General features: G+C 37.5%; 1 protein-coding gene across 3 annotated transcripts in view; it reads right to left on the reverse strand.

Annotated features, from left to right (window-relative positions):
* Window positions 1–21,514, reverse strand: part of Tbck (TBC1 domain containing kinase) — a 193,713-nt gene extending 172,199 nt beyond the window's left edge. For 2 of the 3 annotated variants that reach the window (XM_013150594.3, XM_013150592.3), the window contains exons 1-3: window positions 21,274–21,514; window positions 15,545–15,766; window positions 4,547–4,619 (exon numbers count right to left, since the gene is read on the reverse strand). In XM_013150594.3, the coding sequence (XP_013006048.1) occupies window positions 4,547–4,619; window positions 15,545–15,737 (266 nt within the window). In that variant the 5' untranslated portion in view covers window positions 15,738–15,766; window positions 21,274–21,514. Of the gene's footprint in view, window positions 1–4,546; window positions 4,620–15,544; window positions 15,767–21,269 lie in introns of all 3 variants that reach the window. The other variant, XM_013150593.3, reaches the window with a different exon arrangement.
* Between the last annotated feature and the right edge of the window lie 11 nt (window positions 21,515–21,525).

The raw sequence follows: 21,525 nt of genomic DNA on the forward strand, positions 1-21,525 counted from the left end.
CTTTTGCCTCAGCTCTTTTAGTAAGTAAAAGAAGGACACATGTAGGTGGAAAGAGATGTGGGAATTAGAGAAACGCTCTAGCAACATGGACTTCCTTCCTACCAGAGAGCTTCTCAGTGACTCACGGAGTCCTCTGAAGCAACAGCCAGTCAGCATCTCAGGAGGCAGCAGAATTCTGGCCACGGCACAGTGCTGCCCATGAGGCCGCAGCCCACCTTGGTACTTATGAATAGTCCCTTCACACTTTACACCTCTGTAGAGCAAAGTCCAGCCCTTCTCCTGATGTAAATACTCTAAATAAATACCGAATAAGTTCAAGACCTTCAGTTATTTGTCAGTTAGTGTTAACACTGTTTCAGCATTTCTCTCTTATTTTAATAGTCCTTACGCAATCGCTACGATTTATGAGTTAGCCAGCCTCAAGGTGGTCGCCGACGAACCCTGACTGCCCAAATTCATATGCTCCAGTGGTTCCCCCCACAGTGAACACAGCTAACTCCAGACCTGCGCAAGCACAGGTGTTGTGGAAACGACAGTGTGGACTGTGAGGCGAGGCCACAAAAGCCCCTGCAGACTCTACCCTTGCTGTCTTTACCTTGAGAGAACAGCCAGGCAATGTGTGATTCACCAGAGGGAAGAACCAAAGCTTCTCCCCAAATGTTGCACCTTCTTCGGAATAACCGTCTTAGGGATAGATCACCATTCCCGCCAGACTTTTAGAAGGCCACAGTCCCAACCCGTATCCTGATTGGAATCCCATAGTTTACACCCTAAGCTAGAAACATTTCTGAATTCTGAACCCAGACAAATTGTATGAGGTAACATGAAACCACGAGGTATGGAGATAGTTGAGTAAGCAATAATGAATTCATACTGCATCTCCTCAAAGCCAGAAATACAAGGAAGTGAGCTACTGGACTGAGAACCTCTACTGACCACATAACATAATGTATCTTTATGAGGTGTTCAAAACCCACGCCAAGCAACTAAGCATTTTTTAAATGAGATATAATTTACTTAGGTCAAATACATACATTTCACTAAGTTTTGACAAAAGCATACATCATGTTAATAATACCCTGATCAAAATGTGAAAAATTTCTGTAATTTCAAAAAATACCCTGCAAAAGAATTTTTTTTTTGAGACAGTCTCATTTTGTAATTCAGGCTGACCTTGATCTCACCGTGACGAGCAGCACGTGCCAAGCGTCCTGCCTTGGCCCCCCCGGGCTGGGATTATAGGCGCTATTGTGCCGGCCTTGCAAGACCTTACATTCTCCCTTCCTACCAACCAGAAATGAACTGTTTTTCTGTCATCATAGATGAATATGGATTGTTCTGGAATGTCACACAAATGGAAGAATGTAATCCTTTGGTTTCTTTTGTTCAGCACAATAGTTTCAAAAGTTCATCTATGGTGTTGAATGAACCAATAATTCACTCTTTTATGTCGTTGACATCTCATTAATAGACATCTGCATTCATATCAGTTTGGAGCTACAATAAATAATGTTTCTGGGGACCATTTCTCCTGCAAACTTTTTGGTAGACATAGTTTTTGTTGTTGTTGCTCTCTTAAACGCCTACGCAGGACTGGCACTCAGTGAGGCGGGTAAGATACTACAGTACATAATTCAGAGAGCCTGTTTGCAGAAGTGGAGTCACCAGTATGTAAAGGAGGTATTTAGCCTTTTACATTATGCTACTCTAAGTCCTTGAGTTACATACAAGCTCTATTCATAAGTCAGAGAATGTTCATAAGTCAGATTCATTTGTAATCTGACGAAGTGAGTCTTACACAGTACATTTGTCAAAGTCCACAACTTAATGTTTGTAAATCGGGGACTTCCTGAAGTTTTGCACTTATATTTGCCAAAGATTTTTCAGTCAAGGAACCTACTCTTTAAATAAAAATAGTAGGTTAATATAGTAGTATAAGAAACATACAAAGTACAAGAACAATCGATCAATATAATATTATCTGGTATAATGAATATTAACTAAGATTAAGTTGAAAATAATTTGCCCTAAAATGATTCACGTATTAAGTGAAATTCCTTGCTTTACAGATATGTAAAATGATCAAGAAGCTCATCCATGGCTCCCTAGTTAGCAGCTTTTATAACATAAAATAATACTGTATGTTCTCTAAAAAAGTCAAGGATTGGTGACATTAAAAACACTCTAACTATGAAAACACAGTCACTAAGTTAAGCTACATTTCTAACATATGCAAAAGTCACTTTAGCGCCTGGAGTAGCTTCCAAAAGACAGTATGTCATCGTTTGGCCACAGTTAGTACTCCATGCTGCACTGAGTGAAGACAAACTGACGCTGGCCACATATAAAACCTGTAATGTGATGTATGCAGGTAGCAAATCTTCTGCATTTTGTTAGACTTTTTATAACACAGGTGCATCCAGCCTGGGGCCACAGACTAGACACATCATTGCACATGTTATTTGCTGTTTTCTTTGCAGAGACCACTCAAAAAAAGTTATTTAAAGCACCAAGCAAAGTTTCTTTGTTCTTTTCTTTTTCCTTTTTTTTTTTTTTTTTTTTTTTTGGTGGTGCTATGAATGAATCTAGGCCCTTCTCATTAGACTACACCCCCCACTTTCTTTAACTACTTTATTTTTGAGAGAGGGTCTCGCCAGGGCATTGTCCCAGTCACTTTTCTCATTTCTGGGACAGCCTGCTCACATCTCCTAAATGGTCCAGTCTGCAGTGAGCCTGCTCCAAGGCAGGAAAGTCATGCCAGAAGGGTGTGGAGGAGGGCTGTGGCCGGGAAGCAAAGTCAAGGGAGCAGGAATGGAGTCACAACCCCAGCAAACCACGGCTTTGCGCCAGGTCCCATCTACTCACTGCACATTCAGCTGTAAGTCCCGTAATCCCACCTCCTTTCAAACACCCTACCTATGAGCACATGAGGCCTCGGGAGGTCATCTAGATATAAACTGTAACAGTCACTAAATTGCCCAGGCTGGGCTTGAACTTGCAATCCTCCTGTCTGAGCCTTCCAGAGTGCTGAGATTACCAGCATGCACCACTATATTCAGCTACCAAGAAATGTTCTTTAATTCAGTTTACTTGTTTTGCTTCTAGAAAATTATTACAATTTAGCAAAATATACGTTTTTCTTCCCTTGGAAAAGTTATTTTTTTAAATTTAATATAATTTAATCTTGGTTCTTTGAGACAGGGTCTCACTAGTTCAGGCTAGCCTAACTCACTATGTACCTGGGCTGCCCTCAAACTTGGGGTGCTCTTCCTGCCTCAGACCCATGAAAGGTGGGATTACAGGTGTATGCATCATCCCAAGCACTCTTTTGGGAAAAGTTTATTTATATCCAGAATAGTGTGGTGATTACAAAGTGTTAATCAATGAGGGTAGTATTATTTTTAAAAACTAGAACCATTTCCCAAATTCCCCATCTACCTCCCCTCACCAATTTATTTCTGTGTCCTAAACAAAAACCAGAGTGGTCTGACCGCTCAGTGACTCAGCCAGCTGCAGGGCTTTCCCAGCGGGCATCTGCCCAAGTCAAGCCTCTGAACACTCCCTGGCACTGATAAGGATATTTAGGGTGTGGCCCAAAGCCCTGAAAGAAAGTGGCCTCAGCCCTAAATCCAGATTCTTTCAACACTCATATAAACGCCAGGCCCTGACCCACACAACCGGGGAGAACACCACCATTTCCTGCGTAAGTCTGCAGAATAAGCTATGGCATTCTGGGAGTTCTAATAACTGCTTTGGACTTAGCGCCCTGGTTTTCAACACATCTTTCTTTGGAATCCAAACTGGCCCATCCTAGGGACAGTCCAGGGAACTCTGCTTTGGACCCTCCCCTTCTACCACATTGGGGTACCTCCAGCCACAGGTTTGGAAAGACAACAAGATAATTACGGTGCCATGAAGACTCATGGAAAGATAATTTCTGAAAGTCTATGAAGTAGCTAACTTAATAATGTGCTTGCAGTAGAAGGTTAGACGACACAGTCTTCTTGCCAAGAGACAGAAAATAAATTCAGTAAGTCACTGAAACAACTGAACCGAGTCAGATGTACAACTCCGCAGCACAGTGCCTGCCTGGCAAATGGGAGGTCTTGAGTTCAATTCCCAGTACAAAAAGGCCCCAAAATTTCAAACTGTATCATTAAATTGTACCCATATCACATCTATTATCTTTTCTTCCTCCTCAACATGCCCTGCTTAATTGTATCCTTTGGTAAACCAGCATCCTGTCACAATCGACCATGTATGAAATGCGTAACACTAGAAAATTTCAAACCTTCATGAACCTATGTTCTTTTGAGGAGTTTTTTCAAGCACTTTGGACAACAGCTATTTTACAAAACCTGAATATTGTATAATGTTAACTTTGAATATTGTATAATGTTAACTTTGAATAAGTTTCCTAGAGTGAAAATTTGTACCTGCTTTGTATTATTAAACAAAAACAGAGGGCACAAAGCCCTGGCGTTTCTAGTTAAAATTCTTATGCTTGCAAATTTCCACCTTCATTTCCTTGTGATTTCCACAGTACCTCACAGGCTTCCTCTCGCGAAGCAAATCTTCCAGGCTCCTTTCACAGTGTTCAGCCACCACCACGAGTCTTTCTGAGTAAAACAAAGCAAATCCATTTTATATTTGATTAGCATGATACTTTAGTAACAAGAGTACTCTACTGAAAATATTAATACAATTAGTGCCAAGAGTATTTTAGAAGTTTTTCAAACACCATATTGAATATATGAAAAACAAGAATATATAATCATTAATTCAATAAAATCACATAAATACAACAATTCCCTTTCATTAGAGTTTCTCTTAGAATGTTTCAGACAAAACAAAATTTAACTTTGGGAAAAAGAAGTGATCATTATTCTGCTATAGACTGGAAGAAGTAAAATATTAGAAAACCATACAAAGAAATTTGGAAAGTGAGGGGAAATTGAGGAGCTAGGTACAAATGTCTTTGACAGTCTGGTTTAAACATATGATCTTTGAACTTAAGTTCAGAAATTTGAGAAAAGTAGAAATGTTATAAATTATGACGCTGGAGAAAAACAGAAAATTAACTTGGATTTAGTTTGTAACAACATGGGTAGGGCTGACGCTAAATAATATAAAATGGTAGTAGGCACATACAAATTATGATTTATTTTTTACTTTCCAACAAATCATCAAAGAATAAGCTAGCACAGTTCTGACGCATACCTTTTTCCTTAGCCATTCTCTCTAGTATCTGACATCGGTATGACAGGGTTTGTATGTGGATGGGTATTTGGCAAGGTTATTTCAGAAGTATGGATTAAACGAAACTGGGGTATTATAAGGTTTTATGCAAAATGGGTCCTAAGGAAGCAGGTTAACATAAAACACAAAGACATTATGGGAATGGTATGGAGGTTCCTCAAAAAACTAAAAATAGATCTACCACATGATCGAGCTGTTTCTTGTGGGGATATACCCAAAAGAAAGAAATCAATGTATTACAGAGATACCTGTACAATCATGTTTATTACAGCACTATTCCCAAGAGCTAAAATACGAAGCCTAGGTACCCATCAGCAGGTGACTGATAAAGAGAGTGGAGTATTACTCAGACACAAAAAAGAATGAAATTCTGCCATTTGTAGCAAAATGTATAGAACTAGAGAGAGCATTATGTTAAGTGCATGAACCTAAACACAGAATTATCACACGTTCTCTTTCCTATGTGGAAGGTATAAAAAAGTACATGGTTAGGATGGCTGCATGGACATATCACACTGACCTTCACTGATATGCACAATACATGTTAACAGAAAATAAAATTAAGCAATTAACAAAAACAATAATAAACTAAGCCAAGGTGAAGAGGTAACATTGCAAAGAGGTTAATAAATGTAAAAAAGAGGGTTTGGTAAAAATGCAAAACCAAAGGTAGAAAAGAGAGACTACAGAAAATGGGAAAGGGGAAGTCTGGAGTACGGATTAACAGGATTGCTTAGTTAACCCATGGTCTCACACGTGGGAGCAGAGAGGAGGGGAGGGTACAGGCAGTCATGTGAGCCTCACTGCAGGACACGGTCTCTGGTCACTTCCTGGAAATTGAAAGATGCTAGCATTACAAAGAATGATCTGACACACAAAAGCTTAAAATGTTACAAATGAAAGCTATCTCTTCCATATGAAAGATTCTAATTAAAAGGAATAAGATAATGACACAACATAAAACTAGGGAAGGACTTTGCAGTAATATTTAATAGAAACTAAAAGAAAACTAAATTTGAAAGTATACTTTAGGAGGAAAAAATAGAAGTAAAAACAAAAAGAAAAAAAAACTATTTGATGTAAGTTCAAGTTTTCACTCAATAAACTTGAATCCCAAGCAGTTTAGTGCATCTGTGAAGTTCTAAAAGAAAAAAGGAGACAATTGTACTCAAAATCAAAACAGAGGTTGCACTCCTTTGCTCCTCGCATTACAGCATTTGGTCAGTTTTCCTGCCCCTAGATGGCTCCTGCCCTTAGTCTCCTCTGTGGACCATCACCTTCTCTACCCACACAAAAGTGCAGCCTGTTCCTCCACTTGTGAGTCTAGGTCTTCTTACTACATTTTCTCCTCATCTCTCCCGAAGATAAAAAACTACTGCACTAAATGTTATCTCAAGCTTAGAATTTTCTTCCGAGCTGCAGGCTTTCATAGCCAAGTTCTTGCATTAATATTAAAGTCATCTTATACTCAGGTACTAAACTAAGTACTAAGCAAAATTTGTCTTCAAGTCTGTCCCTTGTAGCACCACTACCCAGCCAGCTGCTCTAGGTAGAAACCTGAGTCACTTGCCTTTCTCAAAACTACAGAGACCCACTGTATCTATTTCCAGAGTCTGTGTAATTTGCTCCATCTCTCCCAGTCTGGGTCCAAGCCAGTATTATCTCACTAGGTGTGCCACACATATAGCAGTATGCAACAATCTTTTCATCATATAAACTCTTCCTCCCTCCCAATGTATTTAATATTGTAGGCTACGGGACAAAATAGTAATACATCTGAATAAACTAACTGCTTCTCTTTTTTTTTAATACCTGTTATTTGGTCATTAGTTAGCTACTTCCAGGCGTTCAGCTGCTTCCCCTCCTGCCTCGGGGTACTCACACACAGATCTCCACTGCCTGAGACGGTCCTCCCTGCTCATTCCGTCCAATTTCCATGCTGTAATGTACTTTCCTGGCTCAGATCTCACCTTCAATGTCCCTTAGCTATGTGACCTGGGGCAAGTTTGCTAACTGCTTTGCTGGTTTCCTCTTCTGCAAGAGGAAGAAAACAGGAGTGTCTACCCCACAGGGTTGTTGTAAGGTGGAAATGAGTTAATATATAAAGAACACAGAACAGTGCTTAGCAAGAGTGAGCGCTATTAGCTTTTATTAGCATTCATGCTTCAGGCCTCAGTTACAAGTGACTTCCTCAAGGCCTTCTCTCAACCCCAAACCAACTTGCTCTTCCTGTGACACACTTTTCTACACTGTGCTTTCTTTTGCACCATTCTTTCCACACACACTTAAGGTCTTTCTTCCCCGGTTAGATAGCATGTTTTATGATGGCAGGGATGTGCTGGTTTTGTCTATTATTTTCATTATGAGTGTCTTGAATGTCACCTAAAACATTTAAGGATGTACTATAAATGTTTATTTAGAGAAAAGCCATGATGTAGCCATGAGAAATGATGATTGCTATTATCTAAACAAATCTGTCCTATACAGAAAATTACAAGCTCATGCTGTAAACTAGATATAGTAATATCAATAGCACTGATATTAAAATAAAAAAACAGCTTATTAGAATGTACATGTTTCATTCATTAATCATGTTAACTTGTATATTCATAAGTATATCTATAAAGCATTTCCATAGTATTTGCACATTACATTAAAATCTGTTAGGATTCATCTAGAAATGAAAATCATAAGCCAAAGTTTTCCAAAGTCTTGAATCTACACGCCTCTTAAGAACTTGTTTTAATGCTACAGAGCCACCTTCACTGGCAGAACAGCGCTGCTTCTCCCAGAGGTCACGGGGTGTGCACCAAAACGATGCTTCCCATACAAACTTGCTTCTCACAGGTCATCAGTCTCCACTGCAAAAACTCTGGACCCGTGCTTCACAACAACTTCTGTTTGTTATAAAAACAATTGTTTCACAGAATCAACTATTTGGGAATCATAACATGCCAAATATAAATCAGCAATGCAGTGGCAATCTTTATAAAAAGCAAATGTGACTGTATGGTGAGCATATAATAACTATGAAATGATCTTTTTCTAACAGAGATTTGATGAATGCCAAGCACCATGCAGTGCGCTAGTCTGAACCATATATTTTAAGTTAATTCTACCAAACTGAAGGTTTCTCATGAAATATAATAAAGAAGCTGAGTGGGGAGGCATAAATGAATGATTTTTTAAATTATCTTTTTTAATTCAGAAAAAAGATGAATTGTGTCTTAATGTGAAGGGTCATTACAATAGTTACTGTATCATTTCTTTGTTTTTCACAATGAAAAAGACTAGCTCATCACCTTTAAAGCATAAAATCTAACTAAGTATTTAAAATATAGAGTCAACAAAGAAAAATATTATGACTAAAAAAAAAAAAAAAAAAAACTACTGGTACTAGAACACTCTCCTGGTCAGTTTACGAATCAACTTGGGTAGGCAAATGTGCAGATTTCTCAAAAACAGCGATCTAGATGTTGCTGTGAAGATATTTTGTAAAAGATAAAAAAATTTAAAATCAGTTTACTTTATATAACAAAGACTGTCCCAGGTCATTTGGGCGATTCTGATATAACCAGCTGAAGAACCTTAAAGCAGAACTGAGCATTAATAAATTCTGTGCCAAGAATGTAGCTTCAGGTCTTGCCTGAGGAATCAGCTTGCCCTTCTTGAACGTCTGTCATGTGATTCTGAAATGAACTAGTCAACCTCCATAACTGCACATGCCAAAACCTAGCAATTAATCTTGAATATCTCCTATCGGTCCTATTTCTTGGAGACAAGCCTGGTGCAAACATGTAAGTTGAAACATATATGCTAAAAATATAGCATTAACATGAGCCCATGGCTTGAGCCACCAGAGGTACATGCACGATGGTTCCCTTGTGCGACTTGTCCCACTGGTGGTACAAACAGATCTAATCACCTTTATCTGTCTTTTTACTAATAGAATTAATAAAAAGCAGCCCAAAGGGACAGTCATTCAGGCACCACCAGAGGGGTCAAGCCTCCTGGCAATCAGATATGAATTACGTCTCCATTGTGAATGTGTTAAGCATCGTTTAGGTATTTAATAATTTTATTTATTCTCTGCTTGAATTTCAAAGCTATCCAAGTTCCTGATTTTACTAGCAATTACTGAAAGGTCTCTGAATAATCAAGACCAAACTAAAAGGGATTCTTTGCCACTCATGATCTTTACTCTGCTTCTGCTGAGATTTCAAGTTCCAAAGAGAAACATTAAACTTGTTAATCTAAGCATTTTCATACTTTACGTTTTTCTTTTAAAGCTGTTTTCCTTGATTTTAAAATAAATCCAGTTTTCAAATTCTAATAAAATGCCTATTATTTTTGAGATTAACTGCTGCATTCTGCTGAGTTAGCAAACAGATACCATCTTGAATCAATTTTGAATGATCTATGGCAAACAGTAAGAGCCTTCTGAGCTAACCTAACATGTGAAAACATAATGTTACTAAAACAGACCACATGTCACATGTAACGCCAGCTACAAAGAAGGAAGTGGCCAGGGAGGGAGGCACCAAGAATGACAAGATAAATGCATACATGGCAAGAACAGAATAAAAGGGAAAATGGGAACCAAAATCAAAATTCTGTGAGGGGACAAGAAAGTGGACCCAAACCAAAGTCAGGTGGTATTACATCACTCAGAAAAACACGCTTTTCACTGAGGAGGTTGTTGAGTACACACTTAAAAATTTCAAATGAGACACAATCAAAATGTTTTGGAACACACAGAACTTTACAATCACTTCCTCCAGGTCAGTTATTTACTCTTCAGGCACACACATTTTTAGGGCAATGAACACAGCCAACATAAACAAGAAATAGAACTCCCTAGGCTTCTAACAGTCACTTTTATTTTCATTCCTCAAAGCCAGACTTTAAAATGTATGAACTTCTTTTCCGTACCCATGACCTACGCTGTCCCAGCAGAGAGCGCTGCAGAGGGCTGGGGCAGGGCTAGCGGAGGAAGCAGGGTGGGGGGCCGGGGTGGTGTGTGTGTGTGTGTCTGTGTGTGTAAGGACAGGTCTGAGGAGACCAACCAGACAGCTGAGCTGGCTCCAAAGGCTGAGGATTAACAGAAGGGAACACGATGGATAAGGGGATCAGTTCTGTTTGCCACTCAGTGAGCAGCCACCCTTTCAGGCAAACTCCTACATTAACGTACTTTTAAAGCAGACTTCCGTTTTTCTTTCAGTCAAAACATTTTTAATTTAAAAAAAAAAAAGCAGCCAAGGTCAAGGTCACTGAGATGTTCTGACTCTTTAGTTACCTAGAGAAAGCTTATCTTCTTATTCTACTGAACTTCATGCCAAAAAGCCTCCCTGTCTGCCATTTTTGCTCTTCCGACGTGTGCTCTAATAGCCTTGACCTGAACTTGCCCAGAAATGTGTCCACATCAGCCCTTTTGAACTATGACCTCTAACTGAGTGAGTGTGCCACAGACTGAGCATGCTGAGACGTGTCCAGCCACTGCCTGCTCCCCCACGGGAATTCTACCGGCCCCGAATGCAACACCTGTGCTGCTCCTCCTGGGGACGCCTTCACGGCTCCAACTCCACTGGTCCCCTGCTTCATGTGGGTCACTCCCTGCACTGTTTCATCTCCTGCTTATGCCTTTTAGCTTTGCACTCACCAAGACGTGAACATACTGAACGCTTCTATCTGACACATAATTAACCAGACGGTTCATAAGTGAACTTACAGAGAGTGATCTTGAGAGGGGGTTCTGTTGTAAGGCAGTTCCTAATTTTAGTATTTACAGGGGCTTATTTAGCTAGAGGAAGGAATAGGAGGAGCTCAAGAAATAGGATTACTGAAGCAATTATCCTGAGAAGGAGGTGAAGGAAAAACCTGGTCAGAGACAATAAGCCAATTACAGCAAGTGAAACCCTAAAAGCTTACAGATACCAGACGGGGAGAAATAAAGCCCAGTTAGGAATGAAGTCCTAAGACCTAGCAGTGCTGCAAGAGCTTGAGAAGACAGATTCACACAAGGAAATAGGCAAAACGAAATGTGGTCACCAGTCATGGATAATCATGATAATCCACTCTACTGCCAATCTCTGAACAGTTTTGGAACTGGGCCAATCCTGCAACTGGAAATTCTTTATTATTTATAACTAGATTGGAGTAACAGCTGGGAGGACTATTGAGCACACAGGAACTGACAATATCTCTAATTATCTAGTAATTGCTACATAATATACAGATACCCATACCACACCCATAAACATTCCTGGTAATTTAAAAATATCTATGCCATTAAAATCTTGGGACAAATACATAACTTTAGCAAATTTTTTTTTAAAAAAAAACCTTCAGCACTGAGGATTGAACCCAAGACCCTTTGTGCACACTAGGCCAGCACTCCACCACTGAGCCACACCTGCACCCTTCTTACTTTTCAATCGGGAGACAGGGGCTTGCTAAATTGTCCGGGCTGATCTTAAATTTGCAATCTTTCCACTTCAGCCTCCGGCCAGCTGGCATTACAGGCATGTACCACCACATCTGGCCAAAAAGTTATTTTACAACAAAAAACTTGTCAAAAGTTCTTTCCTGAGCCTTTGACAAATGGCTGGAGCTATCTGCAGCCTACCGTAAGGACAGTTTCCACTAGTCTTTAGAGTTATATTTAAGTAAATTAGAGACATTACACTTTCTTCAGGATGACAGAGAACTGAATTTGAACCCCAACTGCTCCACAAGAAAGAAGCTTCTCTGCAGTGTGTAAGAGGCAAACGACTACAGAGGGGTTCAGACTGCAGCCTCTTCATAACTAGGTATGTGTTATGCTACCACACTAGGTACAGGCCAAGTCAACTTTGGGAAGTCAGAATCCTGTATCAAAATGTCTCAAGTTCGCCTTTAGCTAAAGAAGATAATCTTTCCATATCTTTGATATGTTATATCAGTGCTTTTAAAGTTTTCCTTTAAATCAGAAATTCTTTGTAATAATCTAATGATCTAATTATAAATTTATCATCAAGAAAATGCATGTGCACACATCTACACACACTATTTGCAATTTCAAGGGAGTCAAAGACCTTTTAAGACCTCTTCATAGGTCCCTGTAGCACTTGAGTTAAGAGCTTTTATCCCAGTGTCAAGTTTCCTTAATGTTTACCCACAGAAAATTTGAGACAGTAAGCAAAAGAACTCCCAGCTCAGAGATCAACAAGGAAAAGAACAATACAGCAAACTTAGCCATATGTGTTGAGAACATGGCTCGTAGAAACACACACAGGAGATCCCAGATCCTCAGGCCAAGAAGTCTCTATACCAATGTTCCCATACTTCACGTGGACAATAGAGTATGGACATTATAAAACCTACAGTGGATCACTTTTCCACATTCAGATTAATAACCAGCAATTACTTTCTCAGTATGTTGCCTGATTATAAAAGTAATTGAAGCATCAGGATTTTCTTCTTTGTCCTGACCTATAGAAGTTTACACAGGAAGTTATAGTCTGCCTGGAAAAAAACATACATTCAAAATATTATTAAACTTTTATCTTACACTTTCTTTCCTCCCTAAAGGAGAAAAGAATATGCCACCCCAAAATACACCACTTGGTTTAAGGACTGCCTTGTGCTTAAGGTAATTTTCTGTCTCCTCCTTTTCGTATAAAATTTATGTATACATAAATTTCCCTAGGTAAAGGTGACCAAAATCTCCATTTGTGAAGGAGTTCTCCCTCCAAATCATAAAACACTGACTCTTACCTACTCAGCAAACTTAACCAAATAATTCTTATTATCATACATTTCATAGCCATCTTAAAATAACTTACCCCTTCCCAGAAGTCCAAACCCTTTTCCTTTATCTGCACTTCATGGCTCTTTGTTAACATGGCATTTAGCCCCCAATTCTGACACACTGAGTTACATTTTTTGTGAACTCCCTTGCATTCATAAATTATTAAATTTGAGTTCGCTCTAATTTGTCTTTTATCATTTGATTCATGGCCTCCAGCTACCACACAAAACACAGGAGAGAAAGAATTTTTATTCTCCTACATTTGTATTGCACATTTTTATGTATATTTATAAGGTGATTATTCCTTACCCAAAGTCCCTGAGATGACAGTATTTTGAATCTGTTTTTTGATTTCAGATTATGTATATAGACTTTATAAATCGATCATCTTTAGTTCAAAAATCTGAAATCCACAGTGCTCCCAAGTTCCAAGGCTTTTGTGTGCCAATGCAGTTCAGGTTTTGGACTTTCGAATAAAGGCTCCTCAACTGGTATTAAATATTACACTGATGTCTGCAACTTTTCTCAAATTCTTTTTGGCAAAAGGATTATAGTTAATAAAGAAATGAAAACTTCTCTTAATACAAAAAATAATAAGAAGACTAAGATTTTGTTTCTTATTAATATTTCAAAAATAAAAGCCCAAAATGTCTTTCAAAAATCCATTAATCTTTTAGGTCAGTAGCACTATTTGAAATAAAGTTTCACAAACAGAACCCCCCCCCATTCTAAGACCCTTAATTCAACCAAAACTTTTAGATAGAAATTTAATATCAGTATTTTTCAGTGCAGAATTTATCAGTCTTTCCTTTATACTCTTAAAACATAAGACATTATATATCATTTATCATACAACTATTACTGTACTATAATCCTGGTTCTATTCATCTCTGTTATTTCTGGGGTTTATGTGGAAATTAGGATCCTGACTTGCTCATTTTCAAATATTGGTATCTTGCACAAGGAGAGCTATAGAATCAAGCAAGAATGTATTAGGTATCATAACTTTAGTGGATAGCGGCTCTGTGTGCCAAAATAGGATATGAGAAATGCCACAATGCATAAGAGCAGTTCCTAAAAAATCTTCATCTCACCAGCATCTCTGTAAATGTTTCAAACTTTGTTTTCTATCAGTTCTGTCCTTTGAATTTGTTTCCTATGGAGAGAGCTCCTTGAGGCCTCAATATGGAATCACTCATGTGATAGGTCAGGCCAACTATAGTAAGTATTTACTGTATTTGCTGACTCAATCAATTAAATTTAATTTTGCAAAGAAAACGGACCACAGTGCAATCATAAATATTTTAATATGTATATATATATATATATATATATATTCACATGTTATATTCCCATAAGCATATATTCATGTATATAGGAAATATAAGTAGACATGCATAATATATTTATGTATATCAAAGAACATGAAAATCAAATATTTACATCATCTGCTAGACAATGATCTCTTTTTATCAGTTTCTATCCTGTGTCTCTCACTGTTTCCTGATACTACCTAAACATTCAGGGAATTAGGTATATGGTTGAGCTCTAAAATATTTAAGGCAACAAATAATGCAATTAGTGTTGCTAGTTGTATTATTATAGACATATAGCAGCTTTTATAATCTTTTAACAAATAATAAAATATAAGATGTTTCAGATTACTATAGTGTTCCATCTTTATCTGTAAAATGAAAACATAACAGTTTCTATCTTGTAGTAATGAGGATTTTTAGTTAAGATATGTATAACGTATTAAAATACTACCTGATAGAAAATAAATGCCCACACGAGGCATTAATTGTATCATTACAAAAATTTTTCTATAAAACACAAATACTCTCAGAACAAACACTTTTGAGAGAAATAATCCAATTTCAAGGTATGGTTTAGCTTACTTTTCTGAAAACAATACGGTTTGTATTTATGGGAATCTTTAATACTAGGTTAAACACAGAAAATTGATATTTTATGGAAAAGAATAGTTGAATATCATCAAGTATATAGTTTGCTTTCACATATGATTTTTATGCCTCTAAATTATTTTATTTGAAATACATACATTTTACTGAAATTCATTTAATATAACTTTAAGATACGGAATCTTGGTCTGCAATTAAACTGTCAAAAATGGTCCTAAAATAATTAAAAGTATTGTCACCATAAGCAACTTTAATGGGTGTGGAAAAATTACACAAGTAAAAACACAATAAACATTTGTGCAATGCAACACTGCCTTTTAAGCAATAAAGTTCAACTTTTCTATTTTAGCCTTGTAAATTTAATCCTACATGAAAAGAATACTATTTTAAAAAATTAGCGACTTTCTATTTGAACAATTAGCCAAAATTATTTTCAAACATAAAAAAACCATGTATATACTGACTCTGTTGTATTTTTAGTGTATATCTATAATCTTGATGACAAAGTAGAGAAGACAAACTAAGAAAACAAAGACAACAACAATCACCACCACCAAAAATCCAAATAACTCACCATGCTTTCCCCTGGAAATATCCACATATTGGCACAGTCTGGGATGAGTTATTGTCTTAAGGATTTGAAAGCGCCCTAAAATTTTGATGGAATTTGGGGTGAGAGGAAGTCCATTGCTTCCACAAACATCATGTGGCAAAGCTGAGGCAAAGAAGGTAAAGGCCCCCATTTCAGCATCTTTCAAGGGAAACATTTTTGGAGTCTTGAATTCTTTAAGACAATCTGGAAACAAGAGAGAATTTTATGATACATTAATCAAACACTCGGGCGGTATTTTCTCCTCTTAGATTTAATATGAAACTTGGAAGGCTGCCATTCTGAACACTTTACAGTAAAAAAAAAAAAAAAAAGAAAGTTTAAAAATTTCCATACAGTATCAGAGGATAAAACAGTCAAATGTAAATGTGTATTGTAGCTCTAAGTCAAATTCAAAGGTTTTCAACAGATAAAAGTTAAAACACTTCATGTTCAATGACACCTCAAAGATTGTAGAACAGATCAAGTGTGTCACTGCACTTTCATACCAAAAAACACTTGGATAACCTACTATTAAGGTGAGGAAAGATTTTAAGAAAACACTATAAAGAGGAATGCTTAAGGGAGAGTACTGTTAGAAGAAGTAGGAAAAAAGAAGCACTACAAGAGGCGCTGGCTGGGCCTCTTTGGATTGGAAGAAGGTCGGAACCACGGTGACCAGCACTCAGGAGGGGGAGCTGAAACGCTGAAAAGTACAGAATCAGCTTTGCCCCCAGCTACTCAACAGGCAATAATTTACCCTCCGAGAAAAACAAGCAAATAAACGGGCACAAGCAAAAAAACACCAAATGTTTTTTGTTTAAAATTATACTACTAGCTGGTTCAGGCACTAGTTGAGGAGGGCAAAACCTCCTCTTGCGTCTTGACTTTGCAGTATCACAGTTAAGTCTGGGCTATGTGCAGAGCCACAAGAGTGCCAGTTAACACGGATTTCCACACAGAAAGCTCTCAGAAAGCTTTCCTTGACTAGTAAATAATAAACTGTAGGAGGATCACCAGATGGTTTAGGAGAGACTACACTACAAAGTTTAAAGAATGAAATAAGTCCTCCAAATTCTGGCTTTGGAGCAAATTGAAATAATTTTTGGAAAAAATCCAACATACATTTAGACAGATTTGAGAAAATATGGTACCCACTCCATAAAACAGGTTACAGAAAAAATTTCACAGAAGAATTAAAAGGAATGATGAATACATGAGAAGACAAATAACCTCAATAAGCAAAAGAATTGCTCACTAAAACCACATGAAAATTGACATGCACTAGCTTGTAAAAATTAACATAAGAAATTTCAAAAGTTAAGAAACTGGATCATACACTCACTGTAACTAGGCGTATAAATTAGTATAATCGCTTTAACAATTTAATAGTCTTGCTATTATATTCCTGTAGAAACTCCTACTATTCATAAGATCATTCACATAAGAAAGATCAGAAAAGGGCAAATTAAAGTCACAGAAAGATGTTTTTTGCTTTCACCAGAGGAGCTAAAGTTAAAATGACCGGTAATAACACATGTTGAAGAGAATGTGGATCTGGAGTTCTGATATAATGCTGGTGGAAACATTAAAGGAAACAGAACCCTGGAAAACTTTTCTAAAGTAAAAAATATCCCAACTTCTATATGGCATTTAACCAAAAAAAAAAAAAAAAAAAAAAGAAACCTTTATTCATAAAAATGTGATTGGACATTTAAGTCATCTCTGGCTTGGAGATATTAGGAACAAAGCTGCCCTAGGCTTTCTGATATGAATCCCCTTGCATGCAAGGTTAGGAGTTTCCGCCATTCTCTACAAAATTGAGGCAGTGATACAGATGATACACAATTGAGTAACAGAACGGATAAACAAGTTTTGGCATTCCAATACTCTGCAATGTTACCCAACCACAAACAAGGAACAAACATGCCAAAATAGAAATACATCTCAAAAACATTACATTTATGAAAGAAGCTAACATAAGAGAGTAAATATTATATGGCTCCCTTAAACATACCCCAGAACTATAGTTCTAAAAGCAGTGAAATCAGAAGGTAGTCCTTAGGGTGGAGAAGGAGGAATTGAGCAGCCAGGGAGAGAGAAACTTTTATTTATAGTAGTATATATTTATTAGTGTATGTTTATTAGGGTGCTGCTAAAGTGTAAACACACACATCAAAACTCACTGAATTGTCACTTGTAGTTAGTGCATTTAAAATTTGTGTAAGTTTCGTCTCATAAAAATTTAGAGACTGCCAGCGAAACAAAGATAAAAAACTGGAAATTACATGACTGCCATAATAAACAGAAGCACTGGAAAACAAAGATCACACAATGGCTCAGAACATGTAGCAAAAAGGCAAATAGATGAATATCTCAGAACAAAATAACAGATCTACGGATCAAGCCACAAATTACTTTACAAGAGTTTTCAAAAATAGAAAAAAAAAGGAGACAAAATTATGAAAGACAGAATGAAAATTCCCCATAATTTTAGGGAAACACGTAATTTCAAGTTAAAAAGGCTTGTAACTTCAAGAAGCATAAATAAACATGCTAAACACTGGGATATGTATCTTATCTCCGTTGGATGAATTAGTTACCAAGAGAATAAACTTGTATCTTAAACAGGTCACCATAAATTTCCAAAAGTATCTAGTATAACTAGATAAAAACTTTTTTTAACCATTTCAGAGAGAAATGGTTGTCTTCTCACCAGCAACAGTGGGAGTTAGAAAAAAGCAAAGCCTTAAAATAGTCCGAGGCACACGGTTTTGATTCTGTATGTGACCAAGCAATCAATCATAACAGCAGATAGCAATACATCAGCAAAGAAACATTCAAAAACAAAATTACCATCTGCATAACTTTTGAAAGCAAATTTCTTTAGGATGTATTTTAGCAAAACAAAAGGGTAAGCAATCAAAAGATGTAGTCTTAAGAAAAAATGTAATTTACCCAACGTCCAATAAATATAAGCCCAGAATAGAAGCTATCCAAAAATCAGAAAGCAATTTTGTTTAAATTACACAAAGAGCCACTCAGCTCCAAAAGGAATGCCTACACCACAGGAAGGTAACCGAAGCTTCTCTGTGTGTCACACAAAGAACGGGAAGACTGTGTGCAGAAAGCAAAAAAAATAAAGTGAGGTTGGTTAAAGAAGAAAGTGAGAAAGGTTTAAAAAAAAAACCCTATATAATCTACAAAATAATGTACACTTTAACTGTGGCATGATTTTCTATCATTAGCAGGGAAGAAAGAATCAACTTGACTTTAATACTACAAAAATACTTCTTAAATAAGCACAGGAAAAACAATAAAAGCATTAAGAAAATGTATTGTTGGGGCTGGGGATTTAGCTCAGCGGCATAAGCGCCTGCCTTGCAAGCAGGCAGTCGTGAGCTCAATCCCTGGTACCGATAAAAACGAAAAACGCAAAAAAAAAAAAAATGTATTGTAGCATACTACTAGGTTTTGCACTAAAGAGTCATTATAAAGCCTAATACTATAAGCACTTGATTGGCTTTTATATAAAAAAGAAAAAACTATTGTTAAGAATGAACTATAAATATTAAGCTTAGCAAGATACAAGTAAAAGTCCGGCTGAGGGAAAGCACAGGTGTCACCAGACTAAACCTCATAATTACTGACAGCCAGTTGTCATATCAGCTGTAATGGTTAACAGATGTTGTTGGACTGCATGTTGGATACACATACTCAAAACTGCCGACTATTAAGGGTTTCTCTGTATTTGCTGCATCTGTTTTTGTTGTTGTTTTTTGTAGCAGGAACTGAACTCGGGACCTCATGCATGCCAGGCGGGTGCTGTGCCACTGAGCTATATATCTGGCCCTCCATCTGGTTCCGACACCATGTTGTCACTCCAGAAGGGTTTGGACCCATATAACCTTATTAGAATAATAATAAAAAAATACACACCTACTCACACATGTCAGGCTTGAACATTCCCAAATTAGGAAAGAAAGAGTGGTTACCTTCCTTCCTGGAAATCTTTCTTCTCTGTGAAAAGCTCTGAGAACAGCATGCTTGCCTTTCCATCTTATGACCCACAGTTATAAAAATGCAGACTCCAGAGCTGCTGGAGAATGTGCTTATAGGGAGAGCTCACCTCGTCTGTTCATTTGCCACTGAATAAAATCTCTTCTACACTCTCAGAACTGCCTGGTCATTTACAAACACCACAGTGTAGGAACAGGAACCAAAAACTCAGTCACACAGGTGAATATGGGTTCTGCCTTGATAAAGAAGAGTCACTACTTTTCTTATTTTAAAAAAGGAGCCAAAATAGGTTTTCAAAAGTTTGTGTGAGCCAGGTGTGGCAGCCTATGCCTATAATCCCAGCACTCTGGAGGCTGCGGCAGGAGAATCACCTTGAGTTTGAGGCCAGCCTAAACTGTATAGTGAGACCCTGTCTCAAAAAAAAAAAAAAAGATTTATGTGAAAAAGTATATATACTATAAAGTATATAAATACATATACAGCCAGGGATTCAGTTCACCAGTGTAAGCATCTGTCTGGCAAGCAAGCACAAAGTTGTCAGTTCGATCCCCGGTATCACATAAAACAAAAACCAAAAACCAAAAAACAACACACACACACACACACACATATATATATATATATACGTATATATATATATATGTATATATATATATATATATATATAACAAAATAACAAATACTAAAAGTAAAAATTATAATTATTCCAAAATTTGGAGAAAAATTATGGTTGTAACTGTTATACAACTTGTGAATGCTACCCACTATCTTAAGACATTAATGAAAAAGGATTAGCATTTTAACTTATTCAAATAGACCTAGAATTAGAAAAGATTAAATGCATTTATCTCTGAAGAACAGGCCAAGAGTAGCAAGGCTGAGACACAGAAAGATATTATCCTATCTACAAAGTACCGTTAGATTTTCAGTTGAAAAAAACCCACTAAGGTAACAGGTTACAAGAAGAGAACAATAGTGTAGGTGGTTGGGTCTGAAAATTCATTCAACAAACATTTTTAAACACCTCTTAACAAGAATTTTTTTTCCAGCTACTAGGCCAAGTACAGTGAACTATAGTCTGTCAAGGGACAACAGTCTTTGCCCTAAAAGAACTAGGATTTGAACGACTCAAATGAAAGAGTGGATGTCAACATTACAAAAAAAAGATGTTGATTTTATCATGAATAAAATACTATTTGCATGCCTCCAGTGGGCAAATGGGGTTACATACTTCATTTTATATACCTTCATTCAAAATTATCTGCCTCAAATAAATATCGTATTTTCGTGTATATCGTGTCTTAAAAGACACGAGCACTTGAAAAACGGTCACTGTCAATTCTCAATTCACCCTTTTCCACTGATTCACTTTCTTCTACTGATCAAAGGAGTAAACTGAGAATCAGAAACGTGACAGAGCAAAAGTCCGTAATTTTTGGTAAATAATGGAAGATTTCATATCCCCCTCCTCTGCTCTTTAAATCTTCCTTTAAAGCAGTTTTGCAATGATTACTTTCGAAAGTTGCCCAGTTTTCTAAAGACTTGTGACCGAGGAAGACGAACGGCTGTAGCGACGGACAGAGATAGGGCCCAGGAAGCTCTACAGCTCGCTCCATCTCTCGCAGCAGACCCTCTTGTATCGCTCACCCGCCCCTGAAAGACGACACACAACGCGAGAATACCCAAGTACCTGCCTCTGGGTCTGAGGATGCAGGCGGGCACAAAGACAAGAGGGGACCCAATACTGTAGCTCGTGTTGATGCCCCGGCTTAATGCATTTCAGCACCGGGAACTCAGAGACTAGCTTTTACAGGCGAGCTAAGAACGCCGGTGTCCGCTACTCAGAACTGGTTAGGAAGGCGAGCCCAGAAATGCCCGCTGACAGCTGCCAGTCTACTCCGCCTCCGCGCTCCAAGAGGCTTGGCGCCCACTTCTGACTTCACAGC

The sequence above is a fragment of the Cavia porcellus genome, unplaced genomic scaffold, assembly GCF_034190915.1.
Source record: "Cavia porcellus strain 051 isolate PalLab524CR breed Dunkin Hartley unplaced genomic scaffold, mCavPor4.1 scaffold_14, whole genome shotgun sequence".
In the NCBI taxonomy this organism is placed as follows: domain Eukaryota; kingdom Metazoa; phylum Chordata; class Mammalia; order Rodentia; family Caviidae; genus Cavia; species Cavia porcellus.